At 41.9% G+C, this 21,453-nt stretch overlaps 1 protein-coding gene across 3 annotated transcripts in view; it reads left to right on the top strand.

Annotated features, from left to right (window-relative positions):
• The window catches only part of agap3 (ArfGAP with GTPase domain, ankyrin repeat and PH domain 3), a 115,927-nt gene that overhangs the window by 57,483 nt on the left and 36,991 nt on the right, over positions 1 to 21,453 (top strand). For all 3 annotated transcript variants that reach the window (XM_026149890.2, XM_080293157.1, XM_026149889.2), the window contains exons 4-11: positions 2,051 to 2,136; positions 5,480 to 5,621; positions 6,054 to 6,188; positions 9,490 to 9,617; positions 9,891 to 10,046; positions 14,989 to 15,072; positions 19,351 to 19,455; positions 21,227 to 21,398. In XM_026149890.2, the coding sequence (XP_026005675.1) occupies positions 2,051 to 2,136; positions 5,480 to 5,621; positions 6,054 to 6,188; positions 9,490 to 9,617; positions 9,891 to 10,046; positions 14,989 to 15,072; positions 19,351 to 19,455; positions 21,227 to 21,398 (1,008 nt within the window). The remainder of the gene's footprint in view (positions 1 to 2,050; positions 2,137 to 5,479; positions 5,622 to 6,053; positions 6,189 to 9,489; positions 9,618 to 9,890; positions 10,047 to 14,988; positions 15,073 to 19,350; positions 19,456 to 21,226; positions 21,399 to 21,453) is intronic.

Genomic DNA, 21,453 nt, shown 5'->3' with positions numbered 1-21,453 from the left:
AACACCGGGCACCTCATTGTTTCTTGCGCTTCAACACTGGCTTCACTCCAGACTGACTATTAACATTGCAGAGAAGCTTCACCCAGCAGAGGGAAGGTTCATCCGTGGCTGTTTCTTCACTGTTTTGTTCCTGGGCTTTTGCTATGATATCTGAAAAAAGGTACTGGGGTGTGTTACTATGGCAACGCCGGATGGAGCTCCGTTGGATTGTGGCTCTGTGTCAAGGTCTAAGCCTCCGTGTAAGCAGAGTATGCTTACTGCGTGTTAACCATGCCTACCAACTCACCGTCTCTCTGTAGGCTGTGTGTGCAATGTTATCACTCGCCTGTTTTTTTTTCTCCTTTATGAGACGTTGAGCACAAATTCACATTATTCATAATTGGTCTTCATCACGCCAGGAAGAGAGAGTGAGGTAGTCTGCCTCATTTATTCACAGCATTGGCTTATTCAGGCTCTAAATAGAGACGACGACATTCTGGATGATTATGTAACTGAGATGTTTGCTTTGAATTTCCATCCATGTTTTCTCCAGAGCCGTATGCTTTCATTACAGATACTGGTTTCTGAGAGTCTCCTCCATAATCCGTTCTGGAGTACGAACATGTTGCCAGCTTCCATGCAAACCCTTTTCTCTGATAAATCTTTGGTTTGCTCTGATGCAATCAGCATTCACACATACAGATGCATAGTTTCTCAGTGCTTTGTCGGAATCTGCAAAGCGCTTTGACTTCAGTAGAAAAATATAAATAAATAAAAAGCTGACTGGTGGTTTATGAATCTCTCTCTCTCTCTGCATGTTATGCAACCAGCATCCAGCAGGCTTTGAGAGCCCGTGCAAAAGGCTGGGAGAATCCCCGATTTGCAGAGCGGGCTAAAATCGACTTAAAAGCGTGGAAGTGTGGCTCAAGTGCACGCTGACACAGGAATAGTGTCCGACTATTAAAAAGAAAAAATCTGGGGCCCCGCCCACTTACAGCTCCTCTGATGTGTGATCTTTAGTTCTGTGGGCTGGTTTAACAACACGATTTCCAACTTGTTCTTACTCAGTCGTTCCAGGAGTGCACACATCTGCTGCCTTCAACATAATTTTCCTTTTTTTTCGGGGGGGGGGATACATTTCACGATCATTCGTAGACCTTTTTAAATGTGTGCCTTATTCAGTTTTTGAAACGGCTTTTGGCATATTTTTTTGTATTCATGAGACATCATTTTCACTCCCAGGGACATCTCTAGCCTCACAACTTTCTCATTTCAATGTTTTTAATCTCCACAGGATCGAGAACCATTCAAATGATATGCAAAATCTAATTTACAGCGTGGTTCTCCCATTGGTGTAGTCTTTATCTGCAGCCAGCTTTGCTAACGGCAAGGAAAATCTATTTGGGCTACAAAAGAAATGAAGAAAAGGGGAGAGAAACTCAAGGCAGTATGGATGCTACGTTCTTAACTTTCCACCAATTTTTCTGGGATGTGACTTAAAGCAGAACAGTTTCGGAGTCACGACACATTTACTGGATTCTGATGTTTATCTCCCATTGCTTCCTTTCCATCCTTTTATCATCTTTTCTAAAATGAAGTCTATTTGTCTTAAGATATCATTTATTACAATTAGCCGGAGAGTGTTTGTGAAGCAAAAGTCGGGCCTTTTCGTGACTCATGGAAGTGCAGTGATAGTGGCGCTGAACTGGTTCCCTCAGCAGCTGTGCATTTGACACGCTAAATGGCAATTTCTCGCCCACATAATTGGCTCCAGAGAGACCTGGTTTCCTGTCAGCATGTGATCCAGGCAACACCGTGTTCAGCAGGTCTAAATTGAGAAGCTGCACTTAAATTCAGATGCATATCAACAAACTTTTAAGAGCCATACATTTCAATTGCTTTCTTCTTCTTCTTCTTTTTTAAATTATCAGTGGGTGTGAAATGTGTCTGCTGTCTTTCCTTTTTTTTGACAACCCCCTGGTGGTTGGTTTACGTTCTAACAGACAATTTACACTTTGATTAATTGACTGGCTGTGGAGTAAACTCTTGGAATAAACATCTCTTCCTTTAGGTGGACGTTTCAAGAAAGAAATTGTGGTGGATGGACAGAGCTACTTACTTCTGATCAGAGATGAAGGGGGGCCTCCAGAATTGCAGGTAGGATCCTTAAAAAGGTCTCTTTAATCAAAAGCTGCTGGGTAGAAACTGTCAAGCTGACAGAGCCTGCTTAGAGACAGACCATTACTTCTCTACAGGACTGTTTGGAGCAGACAGAACTCTGTGGGTGTTCTAACAAAAGCAACAACGGATCGATGGAAAAGCCAAGTCGAGATGATTTTTGTGGTCAAAGAAACAACGCCTAATTATCTTATTAGTATGCGAAATCTGAAGAGTTATGGTTAATTTTTAGGAGAAAATGTGATGTTGTGACACGTGTTATGACAGTGCAGCCATCAAAATCTTATCTTCGATTATTTGTGAACAACGGAGGGCCCAATTTTGAGCTACTGCAGGACTTTGTGACATTGGCTGTCTCCAATTTATATACTTTATCCAGTCTAAGAAACTATGAAGCTGAAGCATCAATGTCTTGATCAATCATCCAGGTAAGGAAACCCCAAAAAGTTTATTCTGTTCATCTGGACGTAGCATTTTCGGTGGGAGAAACATTTCATCGCTCATCCGCGTGACTTCTTCAGTCTTAGCTGACTGCAGGTTTCCCCAGCTTTCCCCAAGAGTACATTTGCAAAAGGAAAATAGCACCACTGGCAAACAATCATCATGATCAAAATGCTTTCCTTTGTAAAGCACGATGTTAGAAATGTAGTAGAGAACTAAGAAGAACATTGTCATGCTACTTTATTATTTATACTTGAAGTAGAATAAGTAAATCCACTTAATTATGGGAGTGCCTGTGATCACTGGCACTGTTTGTGTCAGCAAAGCATGATATCTGACAAATCTCCTTGTTACACCCTGTTTCCACCTTCACTCCTACAAGGCTCTAGTCAGACCGATTTCCATAGATGGGAGGATTCAGTTTCCCATAACCAATCATGAGAGACTAACGTGCATGCTAATGGCACCACACTGTTATACAGCTGCATAAACCGTGAGTTTAGCCTGTTCCTTCGTTTAACTGCTGTGCCTCAGGGGTGCCAACAACAAACATGCACTGGCCGTTTAAATTTAATATCGCTGTTGTGGCACAAAGCTTGACTACAGCCCATGTCAGTGATTGGCTAATTGGCACTCATGGGACACCTGTTTTTGTAACTGAAAAACTGTTGTTTCATGACGTAATGTCCGGCCAATGAACACGTCCAAAGAGCTTGACTCATTCAAAGCTGGCGGAGCTTTACTTATAAACTTATCTGAACTGATGACTTCCTCATGAGGTCACAGAGGAATGTGACGACATCTACGGTACCTTTTTGTCGCCTAGCGGCCGTAAGCTCTCGAACACATGAAGGAAGGGTTGGGAAAACAAGGGGCAGGGGTCGTCACACTCCTTACTGTACAAAGTCGGGCTTCCAGCAACACAAGCTTGAAACATAGTGTTTGATGACATGGACAAAGAACAAATATAGATTCCTTAAATTTTAGTGAGATAAGAAAAAAAGTAAAGTTAACCCTTATTTATGTTTTTTTTCCATTTGACAGCAGTAAAAATACCATAAAGGTCATTTTTTTAGCTTGAAATTTGATGACTTTCTTAAAGTGCCCTGATATGCCACATTTGCACACAGAGATGGCCAACTTCTGGCTAACCTATCTAACTAATTTTTAAATAATAATAATACAACAGAATAATAAAAAGTCCAAACTTTATGTCCTCCTTAACATTTGTACTTCATATGTACTTAACATCTTCCAAAAGTCATCTAATGGACGGGATTGAAGTGTTCACCGGGCTGATTCTGGCCCCCAGATTTCTGTTTGACACTCCTGTCTTAAACCAATAACAACATATAAAAGGGGTTAGGGTTAGAAAAAAATCACACTGATGTAAAGGTCTAAAAAACACGTGTCAGATGTGATACACTTGGCGTTACAAAGTTAATACATGCTTTGTGGTCACCCATAATTACAAACTCACAGATTTAACGTTGGTTCTACTGCCCACTTCTTAGACATTAGGATTCACTCTTCCCATTCTCACCAGCATGGTTTCCAGCTGCAGCAGGCAGCTGTTTTAAGCAGAATCTGTGATAAGCCCAGTGTATACTAAACAGCCCAGCACTAAACACCAGTTGAGCAGTGTTAGCAACAAACACACAGGGGCACATTTAGCAGGTAGAAGGCTTTATATGAAACAGGACCCATTTGCCTGGTGATCAGAAACAAATTAATTGACTTTTTATGTTCACAGGTTATACTTATTGGCCCCAAGTTGGCTAGTCACAACATCTTTTTATACACTGAGTAATATGTACTCAGTTACTTTGCACCCTTAAAGTAAATAAACTCTCTCACGTGAGTCTTTCTTCTAACTGCAATGTTATTAATATTTTCTGTTGCTAAGCTTACATAGATTTGATGAGGGATTTAAAAAGATTCAAATGTAATAATCGGATTCAATTAAAGGCCCAAGTATCAAAACCACCAGCCCCGGAGAATATAGACAAACTTGCTTGTGGCTTCATTCACAGGGTTCAGTGTTTCCGGTGTATTTACCCTGCAGTTGTTTTAGCGGCTAGTGATGCCTGGCTTGGCAAAGCTCCGATTTACGCTTGCATTACGCTCGGCGAGATTAGGGAATAGAAATGAGTGCAGCTCAGTTGTCAGCTGCCTGTATAATTACTGGCATAATTAAAGGCCTCCATTATGTTCCCACTCGCAGGAGGCTGAGCACAGTTGTGGTTTGGAAGCTCGATTTGCCATTCAGTCCCTGTGGGGGTCTGGGCAAACGTAAAAGCTGGATAAAGAAGAGGGCATTACAGGAGAATAGTTTGTCACTTGATTGTCACCGTTACTAGTACTGTGGAGTCAGCTTAGCCTATTTCCTGCTGTGGATGTTGAATCAGATTGATTCGCTCTGCTCCCTGTTGGATCATAAACTATCCAGAAATTCTGACATATATAGAGATGACACAGAAAATACACATTTTCCTGTATTATGGTAGCTGTGGGGATAAAGAAAGCAGATACGCATTCAGTAGTAATCATTATTCATTCAGTCTGTTCACCTTGGTCTGGTATCTTGCCTAAAAACATGTTTCAGTGTCCTAAGATTGTTGCTACACTGCCCCCTTGTGTAGATATACATGAAGTACAATAACAGTAAAAGTGCTGCAACCTATTATAAGGTAAAATGTATTCATAAAAGCTAAAACAAATAATGGTTTCCATCCCTGTCTCCCATTATCCCTTTTAAAATAAAAAAAAATAGTATATTTTTGTGGTCAGTGCATCAGCGATAATAATGCAAACGTTAATTTGTGCAAATGTTCTTGTGGTAGCTTTTTTCTTTAACACATTACCTCTGCTCTGCCCTCAGTTTGCTGCCTGGGTGGATGCAGTGGTTTTCGTTTTCAGCCTGGAGGATGAGATCAGTTTCCAGACGGTCTACAATTACTTCTTGCGCCTTTCCAGCTACAGGAACACAGCAGAGGTCCCCATGGTCCTCGTTGGAACACAAGGTGCTTGCCCTGCATCTGATATGTATATACAAATGTTCTTTATTGCCTCTTACATAATGAAACTATAGCTGTTATATGCTATTCTTTAATAAGTGAGGTATATTGAATTTATATCTTAATGTCAACAAAAGTCAGGAGAAGACCAAAACAGTTTTTGTGGTTTGAGTGCCGATTTGTTTTTGTGCAAAACGGACCTCTGTTGCTGTCCACACATCATTAAAACACACCAGCAAAGCACGCTGTTGCACATCAGTACCCATCAGTTTTGGAAATATGGAAATATGTAGGCGTCTTTCAGATTCCAAGTATATATTCGGGACTTCTCTGTGGGGGTTTTTGGTGAAAGCTGTTGACACTGGGTATTGCCAGCTTCATTCATGGAATTAAATGTTTGATCCACATCTTTTTTTTTTTATTGCTCTCTTCTGCTAGATGCAATCAGTGCTGCCAACCCCAGAGTGATTGATGACTCACGGGCCAGAAAGTTGTCAAATGACCTGAAGCGCTGCACGTACTACGAGACCTGCTCCACCTACGGCCTGAATGTGGAGAGAGTCTTCCAGGACGGTGAGAGGGGGTGTTTTAAAAGTGCAGATAGGTTAAACAGGAAGGTGTAAAGCGTAGCTTGAATGTAAATGTTCGATATACTTAGTAGGTTGTTTATCCTGCAACGCTTCAGTCAGTCGAAAGAGCAAACACTTGTCAGCATTTGCTAATTTTAGAATAAACTAGTTCTTCAAATGTAAGGATATATGCTTAGGAACAATGTTGCAAACTTTGGATAGGCATTTTACATTTTTGCTGTTTGTAATGACCTTCATCTAAATTGCCTTATTCCCAGGTTCCATTGCAGGCAAAACATTTAAATTAGCCTCATTTCAATTCCACTCTCAGACTTCCACTTAGGATTTCTTGACAGTTTCTTGAAGAAACATTTAAATTGCAGTTTTTCAAATACCGGATTTTGTGTGAATCCGACTAAGATATGCAATCTTGTCACCTCCTTCCAATTTTAGGAAACACGGTCCAATTTGGTATAACTTGTATTTGCAAAACTATGAGCCTAGTAATTAGTGTAACCCTTATATTACACCCTCTGGAACTGGCTCAAACTGGCAGGGAGGGCATTCACAGAAGAGTTTTTCTCAAAACCAATGTAACTTAATAAAGCTGAAACTCACAAGTCGGCATTATTAGTGTTAGTTATTAGTGTCCTGTTTGCTGTGGAGGTGCTGAAAGGTGCAAAAAAAATGAAGGGAACAGGAGGTTTGAGGGAATAAGCACATTTTTATAGCCTGGAAGGTCCAGCTGCCAGTCTGCCAATGTCAGCCAGTTTCCCCCTGATGCACAGCCTCCACTGTGTGATGCCGCTCCCTCACATGGGAAAATGTTGGATCAACTCAATAAACTTGGATCAACATTTTCCTTGCTTTCCCGTGTAACTTTGTAAAAACGAGAAGAATTTGTGTCGAAATTTCCATAATGACAGTTGTTTCTCTGTTTCTCTTTACCTCAGGCTACATGCAAAGTACTATAATATTTCACATTCAGTAACATATGATTGTCAGTACTGCAATTAGTCATTGTGGAAGTTAGATTCATGATCAAGGCTCGCATGTAAATGTGGACTTCATTCAGTTCGGCATAAATGGCGGAAAAGCACCATCTTGTATATTGTCTCTTTTTCAACTTTCTGGAAACTCTTGAGTTTTTCCCTGAATCCATAATTGAAGTCATGAAACTGTTATTTGGAAACTCGGCTGCTTCAACTCTGGCACATTTTCCCCTCGGGCGGCAGCTCCTTTGAAAGGCTGTCATCCCTTCAGAAAACATCTGAATATGTAACGCTGTGTTCACTTTGCATTTAACTGACTGTTGATGCGCAGGCACGTTGTCTTCCCCCCCCCTGCCTTAATTGCTTCCTGAAGCTCAATTTGAAATAATTAAAAGAGATGAAGGGAGCGCTGGCTGTCTGGAGAAGTCGCCCAGTATCACTCGCACCCTCTTTCTGTATTTGCCATGCTGCAGCAGGCAGCCGGGCGTTATGGTCCCAGCTGTCAGCACGACTTCAGATCATCTCCCCTTCCCTCAATGCTAATTCACGTCACGCAGCCCCGAACATCACCTCCCTCCTTCGACGCCTCGCGCTCAACCCAGTCGCGTGTGCAGCAAATTAACGGTTTACGCCACCACCAGCATAGCCAATCAGGCTGTGACACAATAGTTCCATTTGGCTAACATCACACTATAGAGCTCCATGAATGACAGAAAAAAATTAAAGCAAGTCATTTTGTATGATTACTTTTCTTGGTAACCTTATTGTCCCAGGAGACATGCATAAGCAGTATGTTCCTTATTACCTGCCTGGAAAACAAATGGCCCGAGGAGGTCTAGATAATGTGCGTAGTTGGGAGTGCTAGTTTTCTTTCATTGCTTTTAGCGCTCTACAAAGACTTTTTTTGGCATTTGAATTGCATTAAGACTGAATGTTGTGATGCTGTAGTCCAAATCTACAGCAGTCACAAGGTGAGATGCCTGATGTAGTTTTTCTTCTATCTCTTGCTCTAATGCTGTCAAGAAAGAGTGGAGAATTTTACATACATGCGACCTTTAATAGCTTTTGAAAGAAAGCTATGCAAGTAAACGCATCAATCTGCTATTTACTATAACTAATAGAAAATTATGTCTGCTACTAGCATATCCCAAAGTGGAACTGTTTCTCTAACTTTTTATAATTCTGTAGCTGGTTTATACCTGAAACACATTCTTACAGTCATGTCTAAGACTGGTAGCTTGCCAGAGCCAATTCCTGTTAATCTTATTGTACTGTTTTGGACAGTCTATTTGGGCACTCCTGAATCTCTTTTAGACCCTGTGCACTCATATTGGGAGATTAGATCTAGTCTTTTCTGCACCTTTTACTTTCGCACTTTGTTGAGCAATGACTTTATTGTGTTATGCTGTAAAAGATACCCATTGTGCCAATATGAGGACATACTCTTTTTTTTTTGTTTAATAACAAGAGGATCTATAATGAAGTAACAGCTTCCTGTTCAAAGAGGAAGTTGGTTTTTGTACTTATCAGGTCCAACTACTTAAATAACTGGGAGAAATTTAAAAAAGCATCTCAGACAAGAGCTCGAGTCTCAGGAGATTCATAGTGAGTGAACTGAGCTAAAACCCCAAAGTGTTCTTCAATTTTAATAAATATAATATTTTTGTGTTTGATTTGATGTCTGAATCGAAATAAAAACAGTCAGTTTTATTTGTCAGTTTTTGTCTGTAAAACACAAGGATGCCGCTGACGTGTGCTGATTGGTTGTAAATATTGTAACCAACCTATCAGCCGACGCATTCCCTCGATGGCACTCAGTTTTGTTCAGTGACCATAACAGACATCTGAACTAAAACCACTGAACTAAAACAAAAACTTTTGTGTCAGAAACAGCTGACACAAAAGCTCAAAAGGGAGCGCTATGGGTCCAGAAAGAGGCTTTTGGTTCTGTTATGTCCCTAAAACTTAAAGTGTTTTACTAAAACCTAAACTCCATAAATGTTAAACATAATAAAAATTCATTTTATTTCTGTTTTTACTCCCATGAACATTATATTTTTTGGCTTAAATGGCATATTTATTCTGGACTGTCGCAGAGACCACCTGTTAAACCTGAAGTTGAAGAACGGGAATTCTCTGTCTAGGAATTCGTTGAGGTTTCCCACTGTTGCTCAGCAACCGAGCTACTCTGCATCATCACACGTGATCCTGGGTTTCACATTCTCAAAGTGTAACCCACTAAATCCCTAAAAACTCTCCCAAGGTTGGCTGACCGGACTAGTTGACCGTATCTTGCTGTGTGTTTGCCTCCAGTTGCCCAGAAGGTTGTGGCCATGAGGAAAAAGCAGCAGCTCTCTATTGGTCCATGCAAATCACTCCCAAACTCTCCCAGCCACTCATCAGTCCCCGCTGCATCGATCCCCTCTGTTCACATTAACCAGGTAAGATCCAGATATTCACAGCCCACACTTAAATCCTCCACGTGAATATGTAAAAAATCTCCAGTTTATGTAATTCTTCTCATGGTGATTGGTTGTATTGTTAGTGAGTGGGTAATTTTGTCCACATCATATTTTTCCTAAATTGACCTGGTTCTGTCTCCCCTGTTGTTGTTTTTTCTTTTCCTTTTTTCTTTTTACTATCCTCTCTCCTCTTCTTTCCTCCCACTTTTCCTCTGATTCTGTCGGTTCGTGTTAATCCCTCTCGCTCCCCAGGCGGCCAATGGTGGGGGTGCATTCAGCGACTACTCCTCCTCCGTTCCCTCCACCCCCAGCATAAGTCAGCGGGAGATGCGCATTGAGACCATCGCTGCCTCCAACACGCCCACGCCCATCCGCAAGCAGTCAAAGCGCCGCTCCAACATTTTCACAGTAAGTATGCGACAGCTGATGCAAAGCAACACCCACTCACACTACTAGGAGGCATGTTGCCGAGCGCACTTTTTCCACCAGAGGGAGACAGGTAGCTCAAAATGCATAAAAAAAGCCACCTCTCCTGCCTTCAATGCAGGCAAAGACAGTGTCTTGTTCACACAGCACAATGGGCAAAGGAGAAAAAGACAAAATAAATCTCATTAAATCCCTGAAATGCACCAAAAAATAAAAAAAATAAAGAAATAAAATGAAACCTTAAAGCAAATATCAAAGATAAACACTGTGGAAGAAAAACATTAACTCTTTTCATGTCCTTTTTCTTTTCTAATTGGATGTAGTGAGTGCACATGAATTAAGTTCCTCATCTCACCCATAACAAACTGGGCCCTCTGCGCTGTCTAAATCTTTGACCTCCCTCCCCCTACCCCTCTTATTTTTGCTAGATCCTTTCTTTGCAGTGACTTCCCTTTTGGGGGAGAGACGGCAGCGACAAAACCGCCAATGCCACTTCTCCTGCCCCGATCAAGCTAAACTTTAAAATCCCTGCCAACCTGTGGCCCGTTTACACGCTGCTAATAATGCATGCTGGCACCCTTAGCACCCCTGCTTCAGACAGAAAGTGCTCTAACTGGCCACTAATCAACTTGCTGAGTCCCCATTTTACATTTGATTTCGATCGCTAAGATTAACTACCACACCAGTATCCCGACACCCCTGTCTGCCTGCTCTTTACCCCATGTCCTGTCACATTTGCCCTTTGCCCTAACCGATAGCGTATATGTGCACTAACCACTCTAATTTCCTTAGCTGTCCTAAGCTTGTCTTTTACTTGTAGCCTCTGCCATGTTTTTCTACCCAGCCTGTTCCCCTTCTCCCCCTTTTCTCTTCCCAGCCTTCTTCTTTGCTGCTAAGCCTTTCCTAAACTCGCTTAGCCGGACCTGGGCCTCCTTAAGCTCAGGGAGGTCTGCAAAAAAAGTACAAATCAGCAAGCTTTAAAATCAGTACAAACTATTCTCTAAAGTTCCCTGGTTGGGGAAAAACAAATTCCCCTGCGAAACCAGTGTCTCATTCACATGCCATCTTTGTATCCAAGTTTTAAATTTTTTCTCTGCAGAACTTTTTGAGCTTTATGAGACAGATCAGGCTATGTGAGATTACCCCTTTCCCTCTCCCTCCCAGTCATATCCCCTTTCTTTCACCAATCTACCTCCCTCTCACCTCTTGCTGTCACCTGTTTCCCATCTCATTCCTATTTCCTCTCTCCTCTCTTTCTAACCAACTCCTTCTCTAACCCTCCCCGATCTATCCCTTCCCCTCCTCTATTTGTCCTACCGCCTTCATCTTGTTGCCCCAGCTGCTGGGGAGCCGCAGGTTTTGTGGCCACCGAGCAGTACAGGCTGTGTGCTAGCTCCCCTTGTTGTCTCCCTTCCCCCCCGCTAGGTAGTGACTAACCATGTCCACCAGAGAAATGAGCCTCTCCCAGTCCGCGTCATGGAGATGCCGAAGCACGCCACCTACCCAGTGTGGGTGCCAGAGTGGCAAGCCGAGCGGGAGTTTCAGCTCATGACCTTCTGAGGAGCAGCGAGCCGAGGGAGGGAGGAGGGAGGGGGAGGGAGGAGGAGGAGGAGGAAGGGACGGAAAGTTGACGGGGCGATGTCGACATTTCTTCAGTGACACTCGAAGAGAGCAATGGGCTCAGGAGAGGAAGACTTGCTTTGCAAAAACCTCCTTGCCATTTTACGAAAAACAGCAGAAAGAGAAAATATTTCATCAACACAACAATGCCGAGGATGTTCCTTTCCTAGCTTTGCACGTCTTAAAAAAGAAATTGGTATCTGTGTTACAAGTTCACAAAAAGTTCTGCTGGTAGATCGCAGGTTGCCAGGCACAATCTCGAAAGTAGGTGAGTAGATTGTAAAGCAGATCTCAGAAGGCCTCAAGAGAAGGTCTCCAGAAAAATGCCTTAATGTCATCGATAGACGAGCTCTGGCAGATCAACAATAGACTCTCTTTAGTCACTACATACGAGGTCCGGTCCTGTTATAAATCTGAGATAATAGTAACACATGTAACAATCATGGCACTGGCATTGGGACTCTTAAAAATGAAGAAAAATCCTTTGCATTGTGCAGTTTACTTAGATAATACTGCTCCAAATATACCAGATATGGTTTACGTAAAAAGAAAAAGCCCCTTGAAATAGATCAGTGCTTTGCATTAATACATTTAGATTTTTTTTAAAGTAAGTAAATAAAACTCAAAGCTTTACATCAGAAGATCTTATCACTCCGTCTTTTCACCACCCTCACAAATCACCAAACCACAATCATTTCAAGCCAGTTTCCACCATAACTGTCATTGGCCACTAGGTGTCAGCACAGTACACGTTATTCTTTCCTAGTGCTTCCATAGTCAATAACTAAACAATGTGTTTTGTAGTCTGTCTGTGGTTTCCTGAGGTCTTCAGGTTGTCTGTCCCCTTTTTGTGTTGAAAAGCACACTATTGAGGAATATAAATGAATATTACAGCATTTTTATACTTAATTCCATCATTCATTCGACCCATTTATTAATGTCCGCCATTCAGTGTTTCTCCATTCTGTATTTCAGTCCCTGAACTTGTTTCTCGTGTGAAACAAAACTCCAACAACAACACAAACAATATTCATTTGACACTGTTTTTTAATATTTGCAGATTTGTGCTTCTGTTTCCAACCTTTCTTCAACAAAAAGGGCTTTCCAACTCCTTCCGAATTAGAAGAGCATGATGGTTAAAAAAAGAAAGAAAAAAAAAAAAAAGAGTCCCCCTGCTTTGCCAGTCCTGATAGAGAGGAAATTATTGGTTGAGGACTTTCAGCTTGTTGCTGCTTTACCCTCAGTGCCCTATTGCATTTCGGGTAATGCGTAGAACGTGTGGAAAACGTAGGACTTTGCGTCAAATGCAACCTAAAGTCGAGTCCACTCAAGTGTTTGAGCGCACTCAGAGTAGACCGTCTAATATCACAGCATGAGACAAACTGTAGGGACTCTTGTGGAAATGCCCCATCCACCCCCTTTTTTGCCCTGCCCCACCCTCTACTCACTACCCCGTGCTCTCATTCAGACACGCCACACAAAAAAACAAAAAACATGCTGTACAGTCGAGTCACTTTTGGAACTGTTACCCAGCCACCTAAAGGACACAACCTTTTCCTTACATGACATCACGCTGCCTTTTGCCATAAATGAGGACTCAAGGACTAGAGGTGCCAAGTTGTTGTTCTTTTTTTGTTTGTTTGTTGTTGTTGTTTTTTTCCTTTTAGATTTTCCTCGATTCATTTGGTCTGTTTTTATTTGACTCGCTCTCCTTTTCCAGGACGTTTTGAAGTACTGAATGGATGTTGAAAATGTGATCTAAAGGTATTAGCGCAGAGGTATTTTAGATTAAAGCAGTTTGGGGTAAATTTTATGAAGGCCTTCATAAAAACTAGTGTAGATCGTCAGGGTGTTGAGGTAATACAGAGGCATAATATACGAAAAACAAATGAAACTGGGTTGCACCGACTTGTATGAATGTAGTTAAACTTAACAGTTATTTTCCTTTTATTTATTTTTAATTTATTGGGTTGGGGTTTTTTTTTTTGTTTGTTTGTTTTTTTGCAGATTCAATTTTAATTTATTTTTTAATTTATTTTCATTTTCCTCGGTTTAGGTTTGGTACAGAGATTATGAACTCTTGCATAATCGCTTTTCTATCATGAATGGATTGACAAAAATATAGACTGCTGTATATCTTGTATTGTATTTTATTTACAATGGTACTCTATAAAAAGTACATACATATAAGGAATATATGAAATAACTGTCCATCCTATATTTTGTGGGAACTGCAATGTTTGGCTCAATCTGTTGAATATTTTGAAGTGACTTTGTGACTTGCTTTGTATGGTGTCTGTATAGAAGCTAAACAAGTCATCATAAAAAAAAATAAAATGTTGGAAAAAAATATAAACGCCAGAGTTGGTTTACTTGAACTCAGACTACCTCTTTTCCATTGGTGACTGGACATCTCTCATGTTCTGAGTGAGACCATACACACTCATGTCTGTCCCTACCTGTACCTCATCTCTTTATTTGTGTTGGGGTGGGAAGGTTATGATTAAACTGTTTCATGTCAAGTTTCAGTCGCTGTACCACTGGGTTTCCCCCCCCTCTCCACAGGCATTCCCGGGAGTTTTAATGCTGATGTATTTTAACTTCTCTTACACTTAAATTGTCTGACTTTGGCAGATTGATTTTGTGTCCTTCTAGGTTTTGCAGGCTGGAGGAAGAAATACTACCAAAGCCTTTTTTTTTTTTTTTAAAAAAGAGAGAAAGAAAAATAACCACTCTCCTTTCTTTCCTTTCTAACCTGTTATGACGTTTAACATATTGATCGTGCTATACAAGCACTTATTATTTGACTATGTGAAAGGCACAGCTGATGCTGCAGTGGGTACAGCAGCAGGTGGTCTGCAGGTCCACTAAGGGCCCGCTCTGGGTCTCAGACAGAGGGAAGGATCTACCAAAGGGTTTCAGGGCTGAGTCATGACTCAATGTGTGGTCGTCTCTGGTCTCCTCTGTGTTGAGATGTGTCCAGTGTGGTCTTGGTTTGGTCTCTATTTTTCTTTAAATTTCTTATTTTCATTTTTTTTTGACTTGCACGTCGGTGTTAATGCTGTTTGTTCCGCTGGTCTGCTTGTCTGTTAATTTGAGGCTTCTTTTGAGACTATTTTTTATTTTGCAATGCTTAGTTTACAGCAAATGTTCCAAACACCCTCTGACCCCCAGTCTCTTGCCCTCACGCACACACGCCCCAACACGCACGACCCCACCCAAATTCTCCTCATACCCCCACGGCTCCCATCTCGTGCTCTGTGCGTCGCTTCGGTGTCTGACTGACTTTCTTGTTTCCTTGCAGTCACGGAAAGCCAATGAACAAGCAAAGAGCGTTGACAGTAAAACAGACAGCATAGGCAGTGGAAGGGCCATACCTATCAAACAGGTAAGCAGTCTTACTAACCCTTTTTAACTACATTTCCCACAGTTCCTGTGGTAAGTATGGCTTCTTTGGTCTGAGTAGAGGTTTAAAGTAATTTTATATTCAGTGATTTTGGAGAAAAGCCGTATGCTACAAAATCCACTAGATGGCAGCACAACCCAATGTAATAAATGCTTTACAAGCAGGCACCACTACCACTATGATATGGAAAACACACACACACACACACACACACACACACACACACACACACACCTATCAAAGTGTACACTTCCAAAAACCTAAGGCGGAAATTTTAAACCCTGGAGAACTGATGAGTTTGGTTACCTTTGACCATTGTTGGGTCATTTTGTTCTCAGAAAATGACACGATCTGTCAGGAAAAAAAGAAATCAACATTAATATTTGATGTGTGATTTTTCTGAGCAGCAACTATAAATTTATAGATTATATTTAAAAAAAACATCCAACTTTGTGTACTGCAATTTTCCAGTCACAGTTTAAGGCTTGTTAGTGGATAATAAAGATTTTTGTGTTTTTTCCTCAGCTGTTCCTTAAAGGATATATCTTGTTTTGACTGTGGCTACTAAACAAATATTTACGGGATCTCAGAACATTATTTAGGGTCAGTCTCATCTTGTAGTTGAACCACTGACTCCTCCTGATTGTGCTGAACTAATATTTAGTTCATTCATTCATATCTATATATTGTCCCAATAGGCATTTTATTTGATTTTTTTGAGCCATGGTAAAAATGCTACAGCTTTAATGGTAATGATTATTACACAAACACTGCTGGAATATTAGTCTAATATTGGTTTGTTTTAAAAAATCTTGTCATTATTTATTGATTTTTTTTTGTACCTGTGTTTCTTTATTGTTTCCCTATATTATATTTGTTTTAGTCACACGCTGCAGTGAATGGAACAGATGCACAGCAGCAAACCACCGAATAAAGCGTTTTCTAAATCCTTTCTAAAGGTCCGACTGTAAGGAGGAGTAAATGGTACATTCATTAGTAATCACTCCTGATTATATGAGGGCTTTTGAAAATAGGTCAGCATTCCTGTATTATCATCTTTACCTGCAGCTGATAGAGGACACTGTCCTTTCTTTCGAAAATGTTTTGCCAGACCTCCTCGTTCCCTGTGGGAGAAAATTGCCAAGGCTTTGGGTCTAGCTGAAATAATGGCAGGGTGATGCTTTCTTAATCAAAAACGTTCCTTTGTGTTTAAAGTAGAAATAGTTGGCTATGAGGTGATCACTCCGTGGGCAACGATAGTTGTTTGTGTAATGGATAAGGCTTTTTATTTATTTTTTTATTCAGCAATACGAGTTCAAATTATGAGTCTGAGAACAGCAGCTTGAGAACAGCTAAAAACTCCTTTAAAAATGTTTAATACTTCATGATGGCTGTTCTACAAAGATGTAATTTAGGTCTCAGCGAAGTGGCTGCGTTTTTGTAGATCTGTGTAATTCCCTGCAGACGCTCATTAGTCCACAGGTGATCAGGAGTTTGATTTTCACAGATTAAACGAAATCCCCCTCAGAGCAATCTTTAGTGTAAACTCTTTCAGTCTTAGCCCGTGCATTAGTGGGACCTCCTTTCTAAAGTGCGCAGCCAATTTCCCTGAGTATCGCAGCCACTTTTGGCAAGATCAGAACCGATGCTTTATCTAAAGAAAAAAAAACACTCCTTCTTTTGGATGGGTAGGGATGCAGTTCACATACAGATGTGGAGGGACAGATGGAGTGTTTTTGTGTGTGTGTGTGTGTGTGTGTGTGGTGGTGGTGGGGGAGGCATGTGGAGGGGGACTGACTAGCTGATCTCCAGGCCAGTGAAATGCACAATCAAGGAGATCAAAGCATCAATGCGAGCTTAATTACCACTACTCCCCGCGCCCCCACCCCTCACCCTCACACCATCAGGCCAAATTACACATTGCATGCCCCCCCCCCCCCCCCCCCCCCACACACACACACACACACGCACTTTCTATCTATAAAAATAGTGAGTGAGGATAACAATGCACTCACTGCTGAGGAGCCGTCAGCAGCTCTTCACCCCCCACACACCAGCACACACACTTTTTTCCCTTCTCCTGGTGTGTCACAAAGGGCCGGCCTATCAGTCAGCCACAGTGGCAGTTTGCAGCTTTCCTCCTGGTAATCTGACAAAAGGAGAGAAAGACACTATCTCCTCTGTGTAGATATCACAATTGTGTGGACACAGAGAGCGCGTCTGACAACTGGCCCGTTTCCTTGTGTCGCACAAGCTTGACACACTCATCCTTTTGTGTGCGCGCGCGCACCCTCATGTGTACGTCAGTGTCGAGGGGAAGCGCTGGACTCCGCACCTCTCCTCGTGATGTCACACTATCCCATTTTCTAATCTGAGACAGAGCCCCGATGATTAATTCAATTAAATCGTATGTCAGGCTTCCAGTTATTGAAAGTGACCTGATCTATGATGATATTTATCACAGTCGTAATGGGCAACTGTTCACATAAAATAACAGAAGAATTAGTGTGCATGCGTAGATTTTCGCATAATTGCCTTAGCATCTTTATCGATCTGCTTCACGGCTCTGATGAATAATTTGAAGCTCCACACTGATTGCGTGTATAGATTTGTGTATGGTTCAGTAAGGCCACAAGATGAGGAACATATTTGCTTGTAAAACATGCATTATAAAGTTGCTAGAGGCCCTCTGACTGCATCATTTACTTTGTATGATTAAAGACACGTTTAAAAAGTGTTTACAGTTCTTTTATTGACCATATTGAGAGAGAGCCCGGGCAGTCAGCAACTAATCGATCAAAAGGACACAAGTTTCTTCCTGGACAAAAAATCCTCTTCAAGTATGAATAGTTACAAAAGGGTTAACAGTGGCTTTTGAATATTAAAAAATATATATAGTTTAAATTCTAATTTAATGGCCTGTGTTTTCCCTGTCCTCATTTTCCATCAAAACTTTAAATGGTTTCAAAATATTGTTCTCATTTTTGATTCATCTTGTCTGAAAACTTATGGGTTCTTAAATGTATTCCAGTACAAGTAATTCAGCAATACTTCATCTTAATAAACAACAGGCTGTACCCAGTGGTACGGGATCTGACAGAGCCGGCCTGCTCCCTCATTTTTCAAAGCTTACATTTGGATTTTCTTTTTTTCATTATAAAAATGTTATTTCTACTCTGTAAAGTAAAATTCAATTATTTCAGATGCAGATTTGTTGATAGGATATGAAGCCTGTACTTATGAGCACCAGCGTACAGCCCAGTTGTCAGGACAGTCAGGATTCATTTGTGGGGGGTGGAGGGTCGTGGCAGATGAATCAGGGTCTGGATTAAGATGATTGTCGGCAAACAGCCTGGTGCCCAGGTCACCGAGGGTCAGCTCTTCCTGATGTGTTAATCAGGATTAAAGCCTGCGGGATGGTCCTTACTAGCAAAACACTACCCCTTTGACCCCCCTTTTTTCAGCTCTCTCACACACACACACACACACACACACACACACACACACACACACACACACACACACACACACACACAGGGCCGGGCTGTAAAAGCACAAACATTGCCCCGACTTAATCCCCTAATTAAGCAGGCCCCTCCTCACTATTTAACCTCAGAGAGAGCCTCCTGGCCCTTGCACTCAGCAGCCTTTGGTCACCTCCAGCAGTGGAACTCTATTGTTTACTAGTGGATTTACTAAACAGATAAGGAAACCTTGTGAGGCCTTAAAAGGCCCCAGAAGATAAAGTTGAATAGAATAAGAGATGAGTGGGCTTTGAAGAGGGTAGATCACACTCTCTAATCCCAGGATTGAGGGGTCTTCCAGAGTTCAGCATGTTATGTGCATGAATGCAGGGAGGAGGTCTGGCAAATTGGATTGTCTCTGTTTCTGAATGGTCCCTATAGCAGAGGAACTTGTCCAGCTTTGTAGGTTCAAAAGGGCGCAGAAGCAAAAGCAGCATTTCATTAAACCTGTCAGCCGCCGAGCTATAACAGAAAGAGATTAATTGCAATTGTTAGGTAATTGCCAAACTGTTTTTAATGTAATTACTTCCATACTGTTTCATAATTGTCATTTAATATGATGTTTGTTTGCTTTATGGTGTACCTCCAAGAAAATTCTCCATGAAAGCGCAATAACAAATCTGTAATAACAATAACAGCACTGTTTTATGGTATTTAACATCCATAATGGCTCATATCATCGACCGCGCTGCTCTGAGAGGAGCATATGCTCACCGTGATGGCTTGTCTCTTACAGGGAATCCTTCTGAAGCGAAGTGGCAAATCCCTCAACAAGGAGTGGAAAAAGAAATATGTCACACTGTGTGATAATGGCGTCCTCACTTACCACCCCAGTTTACATGTGAGTCCCCCCCACCTCCACACACAGACTTTTGCTCCTTCCTTTGCTATTTCTTTTCCACTCGGCTTTATGGGTTTGTTACACCACTGTTTGTACTCGTGGGTGCTGCTGGATTTTTTTAATGCAGGACTTTTGTAACCGCTGAGCACGATTCTCTTGATGCGATTACATTTGCCACCATTGCTGAAGGAAACTGGATTGCAACCACATATGCACACGATGTCAACAGAGACTTATTGCTGTGTGTAACGTAACGGCCATATTAGCAAACCCTGGGACTTTGAGCTTAGTATTAAAAAACGGGGTGTCCTAGTGGTCATCTCTGCCCACCCTGTGGTGCCAATCCACGGTGTCTGCTAATGGAGACATGGCTGTGCTGCTGCGTGCCTGCCGCGCCCAGGCCTCACGCTGGCTTGTATTTATAATGGTTCTCACCGCATGGCAGCAGAGCCTGACCAGCCTCCCACATCCATCTTTGTCAGAGTCCCGCTGGGCTGCTAATACCTCTTAAACACTCGGCTGGCTGGCAGCAGACAGCTGAAGAGCCCGGTGCTCCACTCAGAAATGCCCGTCTCTGCCCTCGGATTCCCTCCATCACTCTCTGATTCTTCCAGCCTTGCGTTCGGCATGTCTAGATCATTCGGCCACATGAAATGAGCGATATTTTCAGCATCTTGTCTCTAATGAGACAACTCAAACTTTGAAAATGGGCCCAGTGGTTAGACATGAACCCTGTGTGTGGTCTTTTTTACTCTGACATTGTGTTAGTGGTTTAATTTACAAGCAGTTATTAGTAGAGCGGTGCCAGGCTAAAGTGATGTATGTAATTGACTGAACAGGCTATCTCTTGATCATTACAGCTATTACAGGTCATCGGGGCAATCTATGAATCTATGAATCTGTTGACTTACAGAGGGAGGTGAAATAAGGCTGACAGTTACATTAGCTCAAGCTCATTTTGAGCAGTGGAGCAGAGAAGGAGTAAGAAAAGGAGGGGAAAAAAGGGGGGAAGAGAGAGATTGAGGAAAGGCGCGAGGGAGGGAGGCAGCCTGAGAGTGAAAGAGGGGAACCTTTAATTTCGCAGTCAGCCAAGCCATCCACACAATCACCTTCTGTTAATTCTATCTGCTACATCAATTAAATTGTTTGTAGAAACTAATTGAATGTGGCTTAATCACACATCTTAATAGCTTTGCACGCTTCGATCTGGCTGTTAATTCCAGCAATAAAATGAAATGAGAGCGCTCACTGGGTAATTAGCGAGGAGGCTTGGGAAAGAAATGAGTGCTTTATGACACGGTAATAAAGCAGAGGAGCCGGTGGGGGGACGGCAAAGGCCGAGCTCGCCTCTATCTGGATCTTTTTCTGCTGAGCCCAATGATTTTCACCTTGGCTTCCCACATTTGGGCGGCAGTCGCTTTAAACCAAATCAAATGACCAAATTGAAAGAGAATGAGACAGTTTGCATTCATTAAGCCTACCATCTCGCTATTTGGAGAGACGGCGTGGGCACAGGTGATGTATAATGGCTTTACAATCATTTTCCCACTATCACGCAGCCGTAGTGGAAGGTCTAAGATGGGTTGTGACTAATGGGGATGGAAATTGAATAGTCTTTTAATTTGTTTTTCTTCTATAATTCCTGGATTCTTGTTGGTCCACAGACTGTAATCAAGTAGGTAAATTGTGGGATATATCTGGAAATACGAGCTTGTGTAGGGTGAAGGCTGCTTGATACAATTGTCATGCTCTTATTTATTACTTCCTGTAGGACTACATGCAGAACGTGCACGGAAAAGAGATAGACCTGCTGAGGACAACAGTTAAGGTGCCTGGGAAGCGACCGCCCAGAGCAGTGGCCACCGTCGCCCCCACTGCTAGTCCCAAAACCAACGGGCTGACCAAGGACCGCAGCACTTTGCAGCTGGGCATAGGAAACACAGGTCAGAATCCCTGCTTCATTATTTGTCCAATGGGCAGAATTTCTGCTCTTTTTTC

This window comes from Astatotilapia calliptera, chromosome 18, assembly GCF_964374335.1.
Source record: "Astatotilapia calliptera chromosome 18, fAstCal68.1, whole genome shotgun sequence".
Lineage (NCBI taxonomy): Eukaryota > Metazoa > Chordata > Actinopteri > Cichliformes > Cichlidae > Astatotilapia > Astatotilapia calliptera.
This window is presented reverse-complemented; position numbering and strand designations above follow the sequence as displayed.